The 14,630-nt window shown below is 38.4% G+C and overlaps 1 protein-coding gene across 2 annotated transcripts in view; it reads left to right on the top strand.

Annotated features, from left to right (window-relative positions):
- The first annotated feature begins 1,393 nt into the window (after positions 1-1,393).
- LOC139170254 (cyclic nucleotide-binding domain-containing protein 2-like) overlaps positions 1,394-14,630 on the top strand; it is a 71,920-nt gene continuing 58,683 nt past the window's right edge. For both annotated transcript variants that reach the window (XM_070757214.1, XM_070757213.1), the window contains exons 1-3: positions 1,394-1,619; positions 3,758-3,863; positions 10,217-10,294. In XM_070757214.1, the coding sequence (XP_070613315.1) occupies positions 1,483-1,619; positions 3,758-3,863; positions 10,217-10,294 (321 nt within the window). In that variant the 5' untranslated portion in view covers positions 1,394-1,482. The remainder of the gene's footprint in view (positions 1,620-3,757; positions 3,864-10,216; positions 10,295-14,630) is intronic.

Here is a 14,630-nt window from a genome sequence, read left to right as displayed (position 1 = left end):
AATAATAATAATAATAATAATAATAATAATAATAGTTGAGTTTGTTAGGTCCCACAGAGTTGGCCTTCTCTGGGTCCCGTCGACCAAACAATGTCGTTTGGCGGGCCCCAGGGGAAGAGCCTTCTCTGTGGCAGCTCCGGCCCTCTGGAACCAACTCCCCTGTCGCCAGGCAGGGGGGAGTTATCTTTTCCCCCTAGGCTATTACAAGTTATGCATGGTATGTTTGTGTGTATGTTTGGTTTTTTATAATAAGGGTTTTTTAGTTGTTTTTGTTAATTGGATTGTTCATGTTGTTTTACCACTGTTGTTAGCCGCCCCGAGTCTGCAGAGAGGGGCGGCATACAAATCCAATAAATAATAATAATAATTTTTGCCCATCCCAGGCTCCAGTGAAGCCTCTGGAGACTGGGGAGGGTGAAAAACTGGCCTACTGGGCCCACCAGAAGTTGGGAAACAGGCTGTTCCTGGTCTCCAGAGGGGCAAGGGAGGCAATTTTCACCCTCCTCAGGCATTGAATAATAGGTGTGGGCACTCACACAACTGCAATAGTGTGTGCGCACACGCTTTCGGAACCCGAGGGGAAAAAGTTTCATCATCATTGAACTATGCATTGCATTCATGTATTCAAGCATTCACTCAAGCATTCACTGCTTGAGTGAATAAAGAGTGAGTTTTATTTCTAAGAAGTGATTTTTCCGGGATTGGAATTTATCACAAAGCCTGTGAACAGAACAATAGATAGATAGATAGATAGATAGATAGATAGATAGAGAGAGAGAGAGGGAGAGGGAGAGGGAGAGGGAGAGGGAGAGGGAGAGAGAGACATACAGACAGACAGACATATGGAAACTGTGGAGAGAAAAAATAAATTTAAAAAATGATTGATAGCTGGAGAAGAATCCTGTGCTGGTGTCACCACCACCTAATACTCCTAATCTCAAAACCTTTAGCCTTAGACTATGTACAATTGACCTCTCCCTTTTTCTAAGAGGTCTGTAAGGGGGTGCATAAGTGCACCACTGCCTACCGTCCCTGTCCTATTGTCTTCTTTTGTTACTTTTTATCATTACTTATCTAATGTTTTATTTGTACAAATTACCACTCTATAATTGTTTGACAAAATAAATAAAATAAAATAAATAAATAAACTCCAATCTCCAGCCCATCTGGGACCCTTCAATTGAAGAGCTGCCTCCATGTCGACCTCCAGCTCAACCCCCTCAGACACACACTCACGCACACACCCTTATCCCGGCCAGGGTCACCGGCAGGCAGAAACCCAACAGATGTAGCACCGCCACCCAGCCACCCCCCAAGTTTCCATGGGGAGTAAAAGCCGCCAAGCTCCGCTTGAATGCCCGTCTTTGAGCGCTTGTTTGCGGTTCCCGCCGAGAAGAGAAAAGAAGGCAGCGACTTTTTTTTTATTTTCCCCCGGTCCGGGTGTGAAGCTACCAACCCGGGGTTGGCAGGGCGAGGTCAGCTATGGACGCCTCGGCCTCCTCCGGCTCCCCTTCCCTCTGTCAGGACAAGGCTCGAACGGCTTCGCCGGTCCGGCGCCGCTTCCGCCGAGCCGCCCTCGCCGTCGCGCATCTCTGCGGCCTGGTTTTGCGCGGGAAAAGGTAAAAAGGAGGACGCCGCGGCGCCGTTTTGTGAGGGAAAAATTGGGAAGGAAGGCCCGGAAAGCTCGAGGGAATCTCGCCCGGGGCTTCTTTCAGGGATTGGAGCCTGGAACTAAAGGGGCCTTTTGATTCCCCCGCGCGCCCCACTCCCCTTGTAGGAGGGCAGTTGTAGCGATTAGATTGTTGGGATTAGACCAGGCAGGACTCGGGTTGGGAAAGACTGGCCCAAGGTCACCCAAATGGCTTTGTGCAGAATGGAATGGATTTGAAATAATTGGAATGGAATGGAGTATAATAGAATAGAATATGAAATTATTAGAATGAAATGGAATAGAATAGAGTAGAATATGAAATAATTAGAATGAACATAGAATAGAATATGAAATAAATGGAATGGAAAGAAATAGAATAGGAAATAAATGGAATGGAATAGAGTAGATTATAAAATAATTAGAATGAACAGACTAGAATAGATTATGAAATAATTAGAATGGAATGGAATAGAGTAGAATAGGAAATACAATTAGAATGGAATGGATTAGAATAGAATAGGAATGGAATGGAATAGTTGGAAGGGACCTTGGAGGTCTTCTAGTCCAGTGTTTCCCAACCTTGGCAACTTGAAGATATTTGAACTTCAACTCCCAGAATTCCCCAGCCAGCAAATGCTGGCTGCGGAATTCTGGGAGTTGAAGTCCAAATATTTTCAAGTTGCCAAGGTTGGGAAACACTGTTCTAGTCCAGCCCCCTGCTAGGCAGGAAACCCTACCACTTCAGACAAATGGTTGTCCAATCTGTTCTTTAAAACTTCTGGAGGCAAGTCTAGATTAATTGTCCTTAACTTTCAGGAAATTTCTCCTTCATTCTAATCTCCTTGATTAATTTCCATCCATTGCTTCTTGTCCTTCTTCCAAATGCTTTGGAGAATACCTTGACTCCCTCTTCTTTGTGGCAAGCCATGAAATATTGCAACACTGTTATCATGTCACCCCTAGTCCTTCTTTTCATTAAACTAGACAGACCCAGCTCCAGCAACTGTTCTTTATATGTTTTAGCCTCCAGTTCCCTAATCATTTTTGTTGCTCTTCTCTACACTCTTTCTAGAGCCTCAACATCCTTTTTACATCGTGGCAACCAAAACTAGATGTAGTATTCCAAGTGTGGCCTTACCAAGGACTTATAAAGTAGTATTAACTCTTCACGTGATCTTGATTCTATCGCTCTGTTAATGCAGCCCAGAATTGTCTTTTTAGAAACTTTAAGGAACTGGTTTGTATTTATGATCATTGCTGTATCCAGAACTGATGTTATTCCCGTCTTGCAGAGCTAAGTTAATGGAAAGCCAAATTCATTTAACAACTAGGTTACTTACTTATCAACTGCCATTATTCGCTTAACAACTTTGGCCAGGAAGGCCATAAAATGAGTCAAAATTCATTTAACAACTATCTCGCTTAACAATAGAAATTTTGAGCTAAGTTGTGGTTGTATGTCAAGGACTATCTGTAAATAGATTCAAGGGTTAAACAATGGTAATTGGGGGAAAAAATATTAAGGAAGAAAGCAGCGCCAAACCACTTTCATATTGTGGGCAAGGAAAATGCATGTGTCCACAAAGCAGGTGTGAGTTCCTCCCGGTTCAGACCAGTTCGCCCTCTGGTGACATCACAATGACATCACTGAACCAGATTGGTCAGTGCCACCATCTTTTTGAATTTTTTCTAATTTGAATTTTTTTAAAAATTTCCTTCCTAGATGCGCAGAAGCCGAATTCTGGCATCTTTTATATGTCTTTGTTTTATTAATTACTATTTTTTCATTTTTCATTTATGTGCATGCGCACAATGCACTCGTGCCCATGAGGCATGCCCACAGAGTGCCGGAGGGAGCAAAAGGCAGCAAGGTAAGTTGGAACCCACTCCTGCCACAAAGTTAACAGAAGTTGGGTCACAACTGAGAGGAAACCAACTTTTTACATAGATTGTGTTCATCTGGTATTTTTGAACAATTTTGGAAGGTTGGATTATTAAAATATGTTCTGATATGTTTTTGCAACGATGATTTATTGAAAAAATATATAAGAAATATGTTATATGTTCTGTAGTTCTCTATCTAACATTCCTTTTTTTCTTCTACAGATATATTGAACAAAGTCCATTTATGCAGTGGGCAATATTTGAGATGCAGATGAATATCAGAGGTGATCTTTCGTTCAATATTAGGGATTATTCTAAAGAAAAATTTGTGAGTATTTTTAATGTTGTCTATTTTTGTTATTTATTAATTTCTGGTCCAAGATCAAACGAAGAACCCAATAAAATCCATTCAGCAAATTTAAACAATCGTTTGTAATTTATATAAAAGCAAAGACAATCAAAGCTGTGAGATAATTGATTCTTATGGGCTAAAGCTACAGATAAAAATTTAGCCCCCACCCTGGGACGTTTAAAAAATGACCCCTTAAAATGAAAACAATGATTTTCTCATTACGATGGAAACTTTGCAATAATTTGAGTTATCAATTTTAATCATCATTTTTAATAAAATTGACATTTTAATAGACTGTGTGCGATATAGATTCAATCTCCTTATCTGAAGATATACCAGAACAAATATGATTTTCCTAGGAAGGTTGAAATATATTCCAGTTCACCTTAATGCCTAGTATATAAATTTGGGCAAAAGAAGAAAAATTTCCTATGTGGAACATTCATATTTTTAATATATTTTTGATTGCTTTTACCCATACTTATTTTTTATAAATACCTCAAGGTGGTGAACTTATCTAATATTCCTCTGGCCCATTTCTCAGCTGTATTGGCCTGTGGGTGTCTGTTATGTGGTGTTGCCCAGTTGTTATTTTATGTTATATATAGTTTCAACTTACCGGTACTGTTTTTATTTGGTTTATAATTGTTAGGACCCTGGTCATGCATTTGAGATGGGGAGATGCACATTTAGTAAACAAACAATCAAACAGTCATGTTTCAGTTCTGGAGACCTCACCTACAAAAAGATATTGACAAAATTGAACGGGTCAAAAGATGGGCTACAGGAATGGTGGAACGTCTTAAGCATAAAACGTATCAGGAAAGACTTAATGAACTCAATCTGTATAGTCTGGAGGACAGAAGGAAAAGGGGGGACATGATCGAAACATTTAAATATATTAAAGGGTTAAATAAGGTCCAGGAGGGAAGTGTTTTTAATAGGAAAGTGAACACAAGAACAAGGGGACACAATCTGAAGTTAGTTGGGGGAAAGATCAAAAGCAACATGAGAAAATATTATTTTACTGAAAGAGTAGTAGATCCTTGGAACAAACTTCCAGCAGACGTGGTAGATAAATCCACAGTAACTGAATTTAAACATGCCTGGGATAAACATATATCCATCCTAAGATAAAATACAGAAAATAGTATAAGGGCAGACTAGATGGACCATGAGGTCTTTTTCTGCCGTCAGACTTCTATGTTTCTATGTTTCTGGAAAATTGAAGCACATCATTCCAAAAAAGCATTATATTAATCACTATCAAGAAATAAGATAAAACAATATTAATATATTTTTAATATATTAAAAATAATGTACTGATGTATCTGAGGAAGGTGGGTGGTTATGAAATCTAAAAAATAAAAAATAAATGTTGCTTTTCCTAGATAATTTAATTTATATCTCATTCTTCAATCTAATAGTTCAACGATTATTTTGATTCTAATCCAGAAGCTGATAAGTACATTAGCGGAAAACATTAAGCACACCCCATCTTTCTTTGGCAACACGGTGGTCAGAGTGAAGCTTGAAATTGGATGTGCTTCTAATAAACTAATTGTGGCCCATTTCCAGATACTGGAGAGCACTTTCCTGTAAAAGAGATCTCTAAGTATAGCTCCCCATAAAGTAACCATACACAGTTCCAAGGCATTTTCTGACTCCTGGGAATGGCTCTTGAGAGAGTCAGAAATGGAAAAAAATGGAAAAAGTAGTGGAAGTAGAAAAAATATACATGTTGTTAAATGAAATTCGACATGTTCAATTTAAATGAACTTGTTCAGAATAATGCTGATATTATTATCAAAATTATAATGTCAGCAAAAGCAATACACTTACCTTTAAGTTCAATCTTATACATAGGGGGAAAAATAGTTGTGTAGCATTTGAAAGCCTGCTGATATACAATGGCATAACTACCTAGAGCCCCTTTGTGAGGGAGATTTATTCATTTATCTATCTATCTATCTATCTATCTATCTATCTATCTATCTATCTATCTATCTATCTATCTATCTATCTATCTATCTATTTGACTTCTATGCTGCCCAATCCCGAAGGATGGGTGAAGGATTTGAACCAGATGGTGGTTCAAATATGTGATCGATAAATGTGATGGCTATCTTGATCTTTTTTATTATACTTTACAAACATCTCAATGTCACATATTAATTAAAATATGTATTTATATAAAAACTACAGTACAAAAATAAGGGTTGAGAAACCTACTTAAAGGATATAAATTAAATACTATAATAATTCATAATAGTAATACATAATCATATACTGTATGCTTAAAGTCATAAGCAAAATCAGATTTGCTATGAGAATGCGATTGGTAGCATTTTTTTGAAGTCTTGTTGATATACTGTAGATTTTTAACCATTAAAACATAGGCAAAACCATTTGTTGTTTTATTGTAACAATGTTTTTCATCTACTTTGAAAATCACTTCCACTGGGCTATAGACTTAAGTTTTACTATATGGATATTTAAATGATATATGTTTTACTTTAAAAATAAAATAAACCTGTTGAAATTATTGTACATCTACACCCGGTATATATATAAAAAATACCCCAACACACACCCTTGAAATATTTATTTTTATTTATTTATTTATTTTGTCCAATACACAATGAGGGAGTGTGTGTGTGTGTGTGTGTGTGTGTGTATGTATATATATATATATATATATATATATATATATATATATATATATATCAAGAATAGTCCTAAAAATGCGAGTTCCAGGTATGTGTGTGAATGATGAGGCAGCAGCCATCTCGATCACCGGAACATAGAAACTTTAATAAAACCACTTAGCTTTCGTTAGCGTGCTGCTAACTTCGTCAGAGTATTAAAATGCCCACAGAGTGGCATTTTCCAGGGAACTGAGATTCTGGCGCGAGATGAAACCAAGGGAGGTCGCCTCCTAAAAGAAGCCTGGTTCTCTAATGAAAATTCTTTAAATAGACATATTGATATGCCATCGGCATACCAGGCCTTAAGGCACCAGCAACGACTTAAAGGGGATAGGTCATTAGGATTGGATAAAGCCCCTAACAGAATTCCCCAGGCCGGGCATAGAAACCAGCTAAATGAGGGTAGAGCAACCCCCAACGGGAAGCAAGGGAACATACTGGAGCAACATGGAGGTAGAGGGGGAGGGGCACAATGCAGTTCCAACACAGGGGACAAGGGGGGATTAGAACAGTGCAGACCTAAGACGAGGGCATGGGCAAAAAAATTGCAAGAGCAGACATGTACCACTATAGAAAGTAACAACGATAATGGGGGGGGAAAAGTAATACCAAACACCTCCGAAGTATTGCCTCATAACTCCACCTCCTCCCTTGGGGAGGGAAAGAGGCAACAGACACGAGTAAAAGCGGTAGATCCCTCTTTAGCCAGCATGAGCAAGCCCACAATTAGGCTTGCCGCAGAGGGGAGGGAAGGGTGTGGCCCTATGACGCGGGCAATGAGCAGACTGAATAATGCTTTATAAAGGTGATTGTCTCCCATGGCATTTTAATACTCTGACGAAGTTAGCAGCACGCTAACGAAAGCTAAGTGGTTTTATTAAAGTTTCTATGTTCCGGTGATCGAGATGGCTGCTGCCTCATCATGCACATATATATATATATATACACACACACACACACACATAGTAAAATACATGATGAAGGTTATAGAGGAGATACTCATAGTAAAATATATCTAAGAAAGAACAGAAAAGAAGATAAAGTAATAGAACATATCAATGAAAGAATAGAAGAAGAGATATAGGAATAGAAGAAAGATATAGGAGATATAGGTGAGCTATAGGATAGGGGACGGAAGGCACTCTAGTGCACTTATACTCGCCCCTTACTGACCTCTTAGGAATCTGGATAGGTCAAGTACTGTGTCCAGATCTGTTTATTATGATACAAAAAACATACTGAGGCTCTAGATAGAAGGATGTAAGGAAGAGTAACAAAGATAATAATGAGTCTGGGGGCTAAACCATAGGATGAACAGCAAAGGGAACTAACAAACCTAACAAAGAGAAGGATTAGGGGGTCACATTAGCTGTCTTCCAGTATTGAAGGGCTGTCACAGGAAAGAGAGTGTTGATTTATTTTCCACAGCACTGAGAGCAGAACAAGAAGCAATGGGTGGAAACTTGTCAGAAGGAGATTCAACCTGGAAATAAGCCAGAATTTCCTGATAGCAAGAATGATGAATCAAGGGAATAGCTTGCCCTTTAGAGTTGTGGGTGCTCCATCACTGGAGATTTTCAAGAAATCTGGGATGCAGTAAGGTTTCCAGCAGCGGGACAGTCAAAATGTTTCCCTACTGGTTCTGTGGGTGTGGCTTGGTGGATATGGCATTGGACCAGAGTACCTCCGGAACCGCCTGCTACCGCACAAATCCCAGCGGCCGATAAGGTCCCACAGAGTTGGCCTTCTCCGGGTCCCGTCGACTAAACAATGTCATCTGGCAGGCCCCAGGGGAAGAGCCTTCTCTGTGGCGGCCCCGGCCCTATGGAATCAACTCCCCCCGGAGATTAGAACTGCTCCCACCCTCCTTGTCTTCCGTAAACTACTTAAGACCCACCTATACCGCCAGGCATGGGGGATTTGAGACACCTTTCCCCCAGGCTTATTATAATTTATGTTTGGTATGTATGTGCTGTTTGGTTTTTAATTATGATAGGGTTTTTAGTTTTTTTTAAATATTAGATTTGTGCCAGTATAATATTGTTTTTATCGTTGTTGTGAGCCGCCCCGAGTCTTCGGAGAGGGGCGGCATACAAATCTAATAAATAATAATAATAATAATAATAATAATTATTATTATTATTATTATAATTATTATTATTATTATTATTATTATTATTATTATTATTATATGGCAAGCAAAGGATACTGCAAAATATTTATTCTCACCCCACTCCTGGGGGAAGGATATTACAAAATCTCCATTCCCTCCCCACTCTGTGGCCAGCCAGAGGTGGTATTTGCCAGTTCTCCGAACTACTCAAAATTTCTGCTACCAGTTCTCCAGAACCTGCTGAATTTCATCCCCGGTCCCCAGTCTTGGGCAGGTGGCTGGACTACAAGATTTCTAAGGATCCCTCCAGTCCTGTGATTCTATGACTGTAGCAGTGTTTCTCAAATAGTGCCTCCCCGGGGGGGGGGGCGCAAAGCGATGCCACGGAAGGCGTGTGACCCCCGGGGAATGCCCTTTTTGTTACCAAAGGGAGTAGTGATTTTTTTTGCACTGAACAATAGCACACAGCACAGAGTAGGAGATATGAAGTGCATATAACAAACCCTTAAGAGACACCCTGAAAAAATATTGAACAGGGATGAAAAGAAAGGAGGAGAGAGATGGAGATAATGAGAAAGCCCAAAAACCAAAATGAAGAAATATGATGAAGCATATGTATCGATTGGCTTCACTGTGACTACGGTGGGAGATGAGGAAAGACTGGTATGTTTACTTTGTCTAAAAATGTTAGAAGCAGACAGCATGAAGCCAAATAAATTAAGACGTCACTTAAACGAATCCCAGCGACCGATTAGGTCCCACAGAGTTGGCCTTCTCCAGGTCCCGTCGACTAAACAATGTCGTCTGGCGGGTCCCAGGGGAAGAGCCTTCTCTGTGGCGGCCCTGACTCTCTGGAACCAGCTCCCTCCGGAGATTAGAACTGCCCCCACCCTCCTTGCCTTCCGTAAACTCCTTAAAACTCACCTCTGCTGTCAGGCATGGGGGAATTGAGGCATTCCCCCCTCCCCCGGGCCTATACAATTTATGTATGGTATGTCTGTGTGTATGTCTGGTTTAATCATGGGGTTTTAAATTTTTTTAAAAATTTATTAGATTTGTTGTGAATTGTTTTATTGTATGTTGTTAGCAGCCCCGAGTCTACTGAGAGGGACGGCATACAAATCTAATAAATAAATAATAAATAAACAATAAATAAATAAATAAACACATTACACACCAATTACACTGATAAGTCGCTTGAGTTTTTTTAGCTGAAACATGCTGAATATTGCAAACAATGGTCCCGGCGGAGAGTTGTGGGGTGTGTGCGAAATGTTTACTTCTTCCTGGGGGGGGGGGGGGGGGGTTGTAACAGAAAATAATTGAGAAACACTGTCCTATAGTATGCCATTATTTATTCCTTGAATATAGTCAAACCAAGATAAACAGACCTAGAACTAGCTGTGACTGCAATGCATATTTTTGTATTGTTCATACTCTCATGTCACTAGGGGAACTGTTTAGTTACTGTAAATGCCCTGAACAATGTTTGCATTTTCTTTATGTAGCAAAATAAAGATTTTGAAAGACTTATACATCTGTTACGTATATGTCCAAATGAAAGAACACCGAAGGACATTCTGCAGGTAAGTGCTAACTACGAACACTTGTTTGATTGATAATTTTGAACACAATAATATGAAAAAAATGTGTAGACAATTATTGCTTATACCAATATTTGAATTAAGTCATTCAACTTAATTTTAACATTTGTTTAAAAAGGTAGTAACCGTTATTGTATGTAAATGTTGAATCATATTAAATTCATTTATTAAATGAAACATCATGCACTCCCAACAATACCTATGCTAATTTTTTTATCTTTCAATTGTGGCAAATTGATGCTTCCATCCAAAAGAAAAAGAGGGTTTTATTTATAGCCAAGAAATGTTATGTCTTCATAGTAAGCTGCGTGTAAATTATTTCATTCTTGTTAATGATAATTCTGAAATGATTTCTCTAACAATGAGAGTCTGTTGTTACAAACCTTTATAAATAATGGTACAGCATTATGGTAATGGATGTCAGAGGCTTTTTAAATTCTTTACTCTATTTCTATGCCTAAATCAAATAAATAAAGAAATAATAAATGTGTGTGTATGTACAAAACTCATTCCACTTCACAGAAACTATAATGAAACAAACCCTACTATCCAGCGACCTTCTCGTGAGCTTCCATGTCATATCCCTGTTCACCAAAGTGCCTATTAAAGAAGCCTTGACAGCTATCCAAAACAAATACCCCCCCCCCCCGAAGCACATCTTAGATCTGACCAACCACTGACCAACAAACACATACTTCATCCACAATGGGCAAAGATACAAACAGAAGGAGCCCCCATGGGATCACCCCCTCACCTGTCATCGCACACCTATACATGGAATATTTTGAAACCAATGCCTTGGATAAATCTGAACACAAACCCATACTCTGTCTTAGATAAGTAGATTACACCTTCATAATTTGGCCACAAGGGAAAGAAAAACTGGACAACTTCCTCACCCATCTCTACAGCCTACATCCCAAAATACAATTCATGGAAATAGAAGCCAACAACTAACTTGCCTTTCTGGACATCCTGATCTACAAAAAATCCAATGGCTCCCTAGGACACCACTATTTACCGGACAAAGCCACACAACAACCTCTACTTAAATGCATTTATACTTATAGGCCACTCGACTCCTTCCAGACTCTGGACAGCCTACGGCATATAAAAGCAGTATAAAATAATCTGAAAACCCATTAAAAACATTAATCCTTTAGTGGCCGGATCCAGATGGTATTAAATTTATTCATGGCCCCAGCAGGATCCCACCACTCTATATATGCTGCGCTGGCTGCAACTTGCAGGGCACATTCTATACAACAAGAGAAATGCTTATTGTTTTCCATTTGACCGAGAAATAAGAGGGGATATTTGATTTTAGAGAATCCAATCTTTGATTTTGGAAGGCGTTAAATTTAGGAAATCCTCTGGCATTTGGGATACTATCCAACAAACCTAGCTTTTGTAGTTTTAATAGGCTATGTAATTACTTTCATGTGCTACTATATAAAGACACATTTTGTTAACTCTCTGTATAATAGGCAGGCTTTTAGATCTCATAGATTTTTTATTTAAGTGTTTCAATATAAAAGCTTTTCTGTAAAGCTGATAAATATTGACAAGCGTTTTATCTTTTAACATTAAATTATGAAATGTAACTTTACATATTGGGGCATTAACCGACAAGCTATGGTCTGTTTATATCAAAACCTATGCCAGAGATTTGTTTGACTCAATAAATATCTGATTTATAAATCATTATTTCTTGAAGCAGTGACAATATTAGTAAAGTAAAACTATCCATCAGTTAATAATCGGCCTTGCTAATGTAATTATTTGAATTTTTCCATTGGTAATTTGTCCAAGGAAATCATTTTAAAGAAATGATTCCCTGACTGGGAGTTCCTTTACAATAAAAACCGCAACTGTCAAATTAGAAGTCTCTTTCTAAAAAAGCTTGTGAAAATAAAATCTATAGTTTTTTTTCATATCTATTTTCTTTATTCACACATGTCTTGAGATTCTGTACATGTTAGAAACTCAAGAAATTTTTTTTTTCCATAAGAGATGAGTTAAGGCTTTAATTTGTTTAAAGATACTGCTTTAGTTGCATTATGATAAACTTTCCCTAAGTTGTTGCAAAAAATCTAATTCCCTGCCTTCCAACAAACTAGAATATTTTATTAGACACAAGGAATTCTGGGAATTCTGATCAAAACACATCTGGATTGTGACTGATAGTGGAGTTTATATCTGATTTCTGCTTTTTGGAGACTTTGAATTATCCTGGTTCAATTCTTGTTTTGTTTTGTTTTTATTAATAATTATAATTTATTCTGCTGAACTAAACTTTTCACTAGAAAAAGAATATCTTTTCTCAACCTCAGTGCTGTATTGTACAAACCATCTGTTTACAGAAGTGAAATCAAAACCTTCAAGAAGCAAACTATAGCTTTTGTGATTATTTTATATTCTTGAAAGGAAGCTCCCATTCCATAACAACAACAACAACAACAACAACAGAGTTGGAAGGGACCTTGGAGGTCTTCTAGTCCAACCCCCTGCTTAGGCAGGAAACCCTACCCTACTTCAGAAAAATTATTATCCAACATCTTCTTAAAAACAGGAAATTTCTCCTTAGTTCTAAGTTATTTCTCTCCTTATTTAGTTTCCACCCATTGCTTCTTGTTCTATTCTCAGGTGCTTTGGAGAATAGGTTGATTGCTAGTAGATTGCTAGATTCTTTTTTACAAACTTTGAAGATTACCATATAAATCAGAGTCTTAGCATGCAAGATAGACCACAAAATTGAATAAAAATAAAAGGTTTAATTGAATTTTTATCAAAAAGCAACTGGATTTTCTGGTTTTTCTTTGAAGATGCTGAAGAAGCTTCTTGGATGAGAAGCGAAACATCTTCAAAAGAAAAAAAACCAAGGAAGTCCAGTTGCCTCTTGGAAAAAGCACCTTTGGGACAATCATAACCTGGATCATTGAGAATCTCCATAGCTTTTATTGAAATTTATTTGAAATCTTGCATTTCAAGTGAGAATGACTAAATCTCACCAGATTTTGAGCAATATATCTTAGAAAGCTAATGCAGAGCCAGTTTCATGAACAGAACACAGTTGGGATATATTATCTTGTTATCCTAGAACAATGATTCTATTAAACATTGTTCCTTGAATTGAATGTGTCATTTGGGATATGTCACAGAGTGCTTGCTACTCCATTAAAACAGGCTTCCGCTTAGACAAGAGAAAAGAGACGACAAATTAAAAGTAGACAAAGTACTGTATTTTTTGGAGTATAAGACGCATCTTAGTTTTGGGGGAGAAAAATAGAGGGGGGGGGGGAAATCTGCTTACCAGGTATTCATCTGGCTAGCGTCCTTAGTCTGGTCAGCTTCAGCACATCATTTTATCCCCTGGTTAGGGCTTTAAAAACCCTTCTTTGGAGAGAGTAGCAATGAAAACAAAAGCCTGCAATCCAGTAATTGCTGAGATCATTAATGCCTTGTTAGGACTGAAAAAAGCTTCCAAATAAAGAGCTACATTCAGAGTATAAGATGCACCCAAATTTTTAGATGTATGCAGATACAATTATTGTCATTAGTGAAGGATTGCCGGCTCCCGCTGCTACCTTTATTTATTTATTATTTATTTATTTATTTATTCATTTGTCCAATACATAAATACATAGGAAGAAAGATAGACATGGGATAATATAAAAGAGGGTGAAAGTGAACTTAGAGGAGAGGATATATGAAAGGAAGAGAATATATAGGATAGTTGAAAGAAAGGAAAGATGATTGGACTGGGGACGAAAGGCACACCAGTGCACTTATGTACGCCCCTTACTGGCCTCTGCACACCGCTCCACATTTCCAGTAGACGTGCGTGTGTGCCTTCACGAGATTTTGCTTCTGCGCATCCTCAGGGAGCAAAATCTCGCGAGGGGACATGTACACTTGTGAGATTTTGGTGGGGGTTTTTGCTTTTGCATGTGCATGGAAGCAAAAAAATTGCCAAAAATTGCCAAAATCTCGTGCTCCCGTGTGTTCTCTCACAAGATTGTGCTTCCTGCACATGCGCAGAAGCAAAACTCCGCTCGGGCGCAAAGGTTTGCTTCTGTGCATGTGCAGTCACCCAGAGCTGCCGGCACAGCTCTATTTTTGCTACTGGAATGCCGCCCTCCCCCATCCAGGTAGGAACCCAATATTGATTGCCATGCCTCCAAACTGCAGAATTCTTTAGCAGACAGAGTAATAAAGCACAAAGAACAGGCTTTTTTTTTAGTAGTCCTCAATGTACAACAGTTCATTTAATGAACATTCTAAGTTACAATGGCACTGAAAAAAAGTGATTTACAAC

The sequence above is a fragment of the Erythrolamprus reginae genome, chromosome 7 (assembly GCF_031021105.1).
Source record: "Erythrolamprus reginae isolate rEryReg1 chromosome 7, rEryReg1.hap1, whole genome shotgun sequence".
Classification (NCBI taxonomy): domain Eukaryota; kingdom Metazoa; phylum Chordata; class Lepidosauria; order Squamata; family Dipsadidae; genus Erythrolamprus; species Erythrolamprus reginae.
Note: the sequence above shows the minus strand (reverse complement) of the source record. Positions and strands in the feature narration are given on the sequence as shown.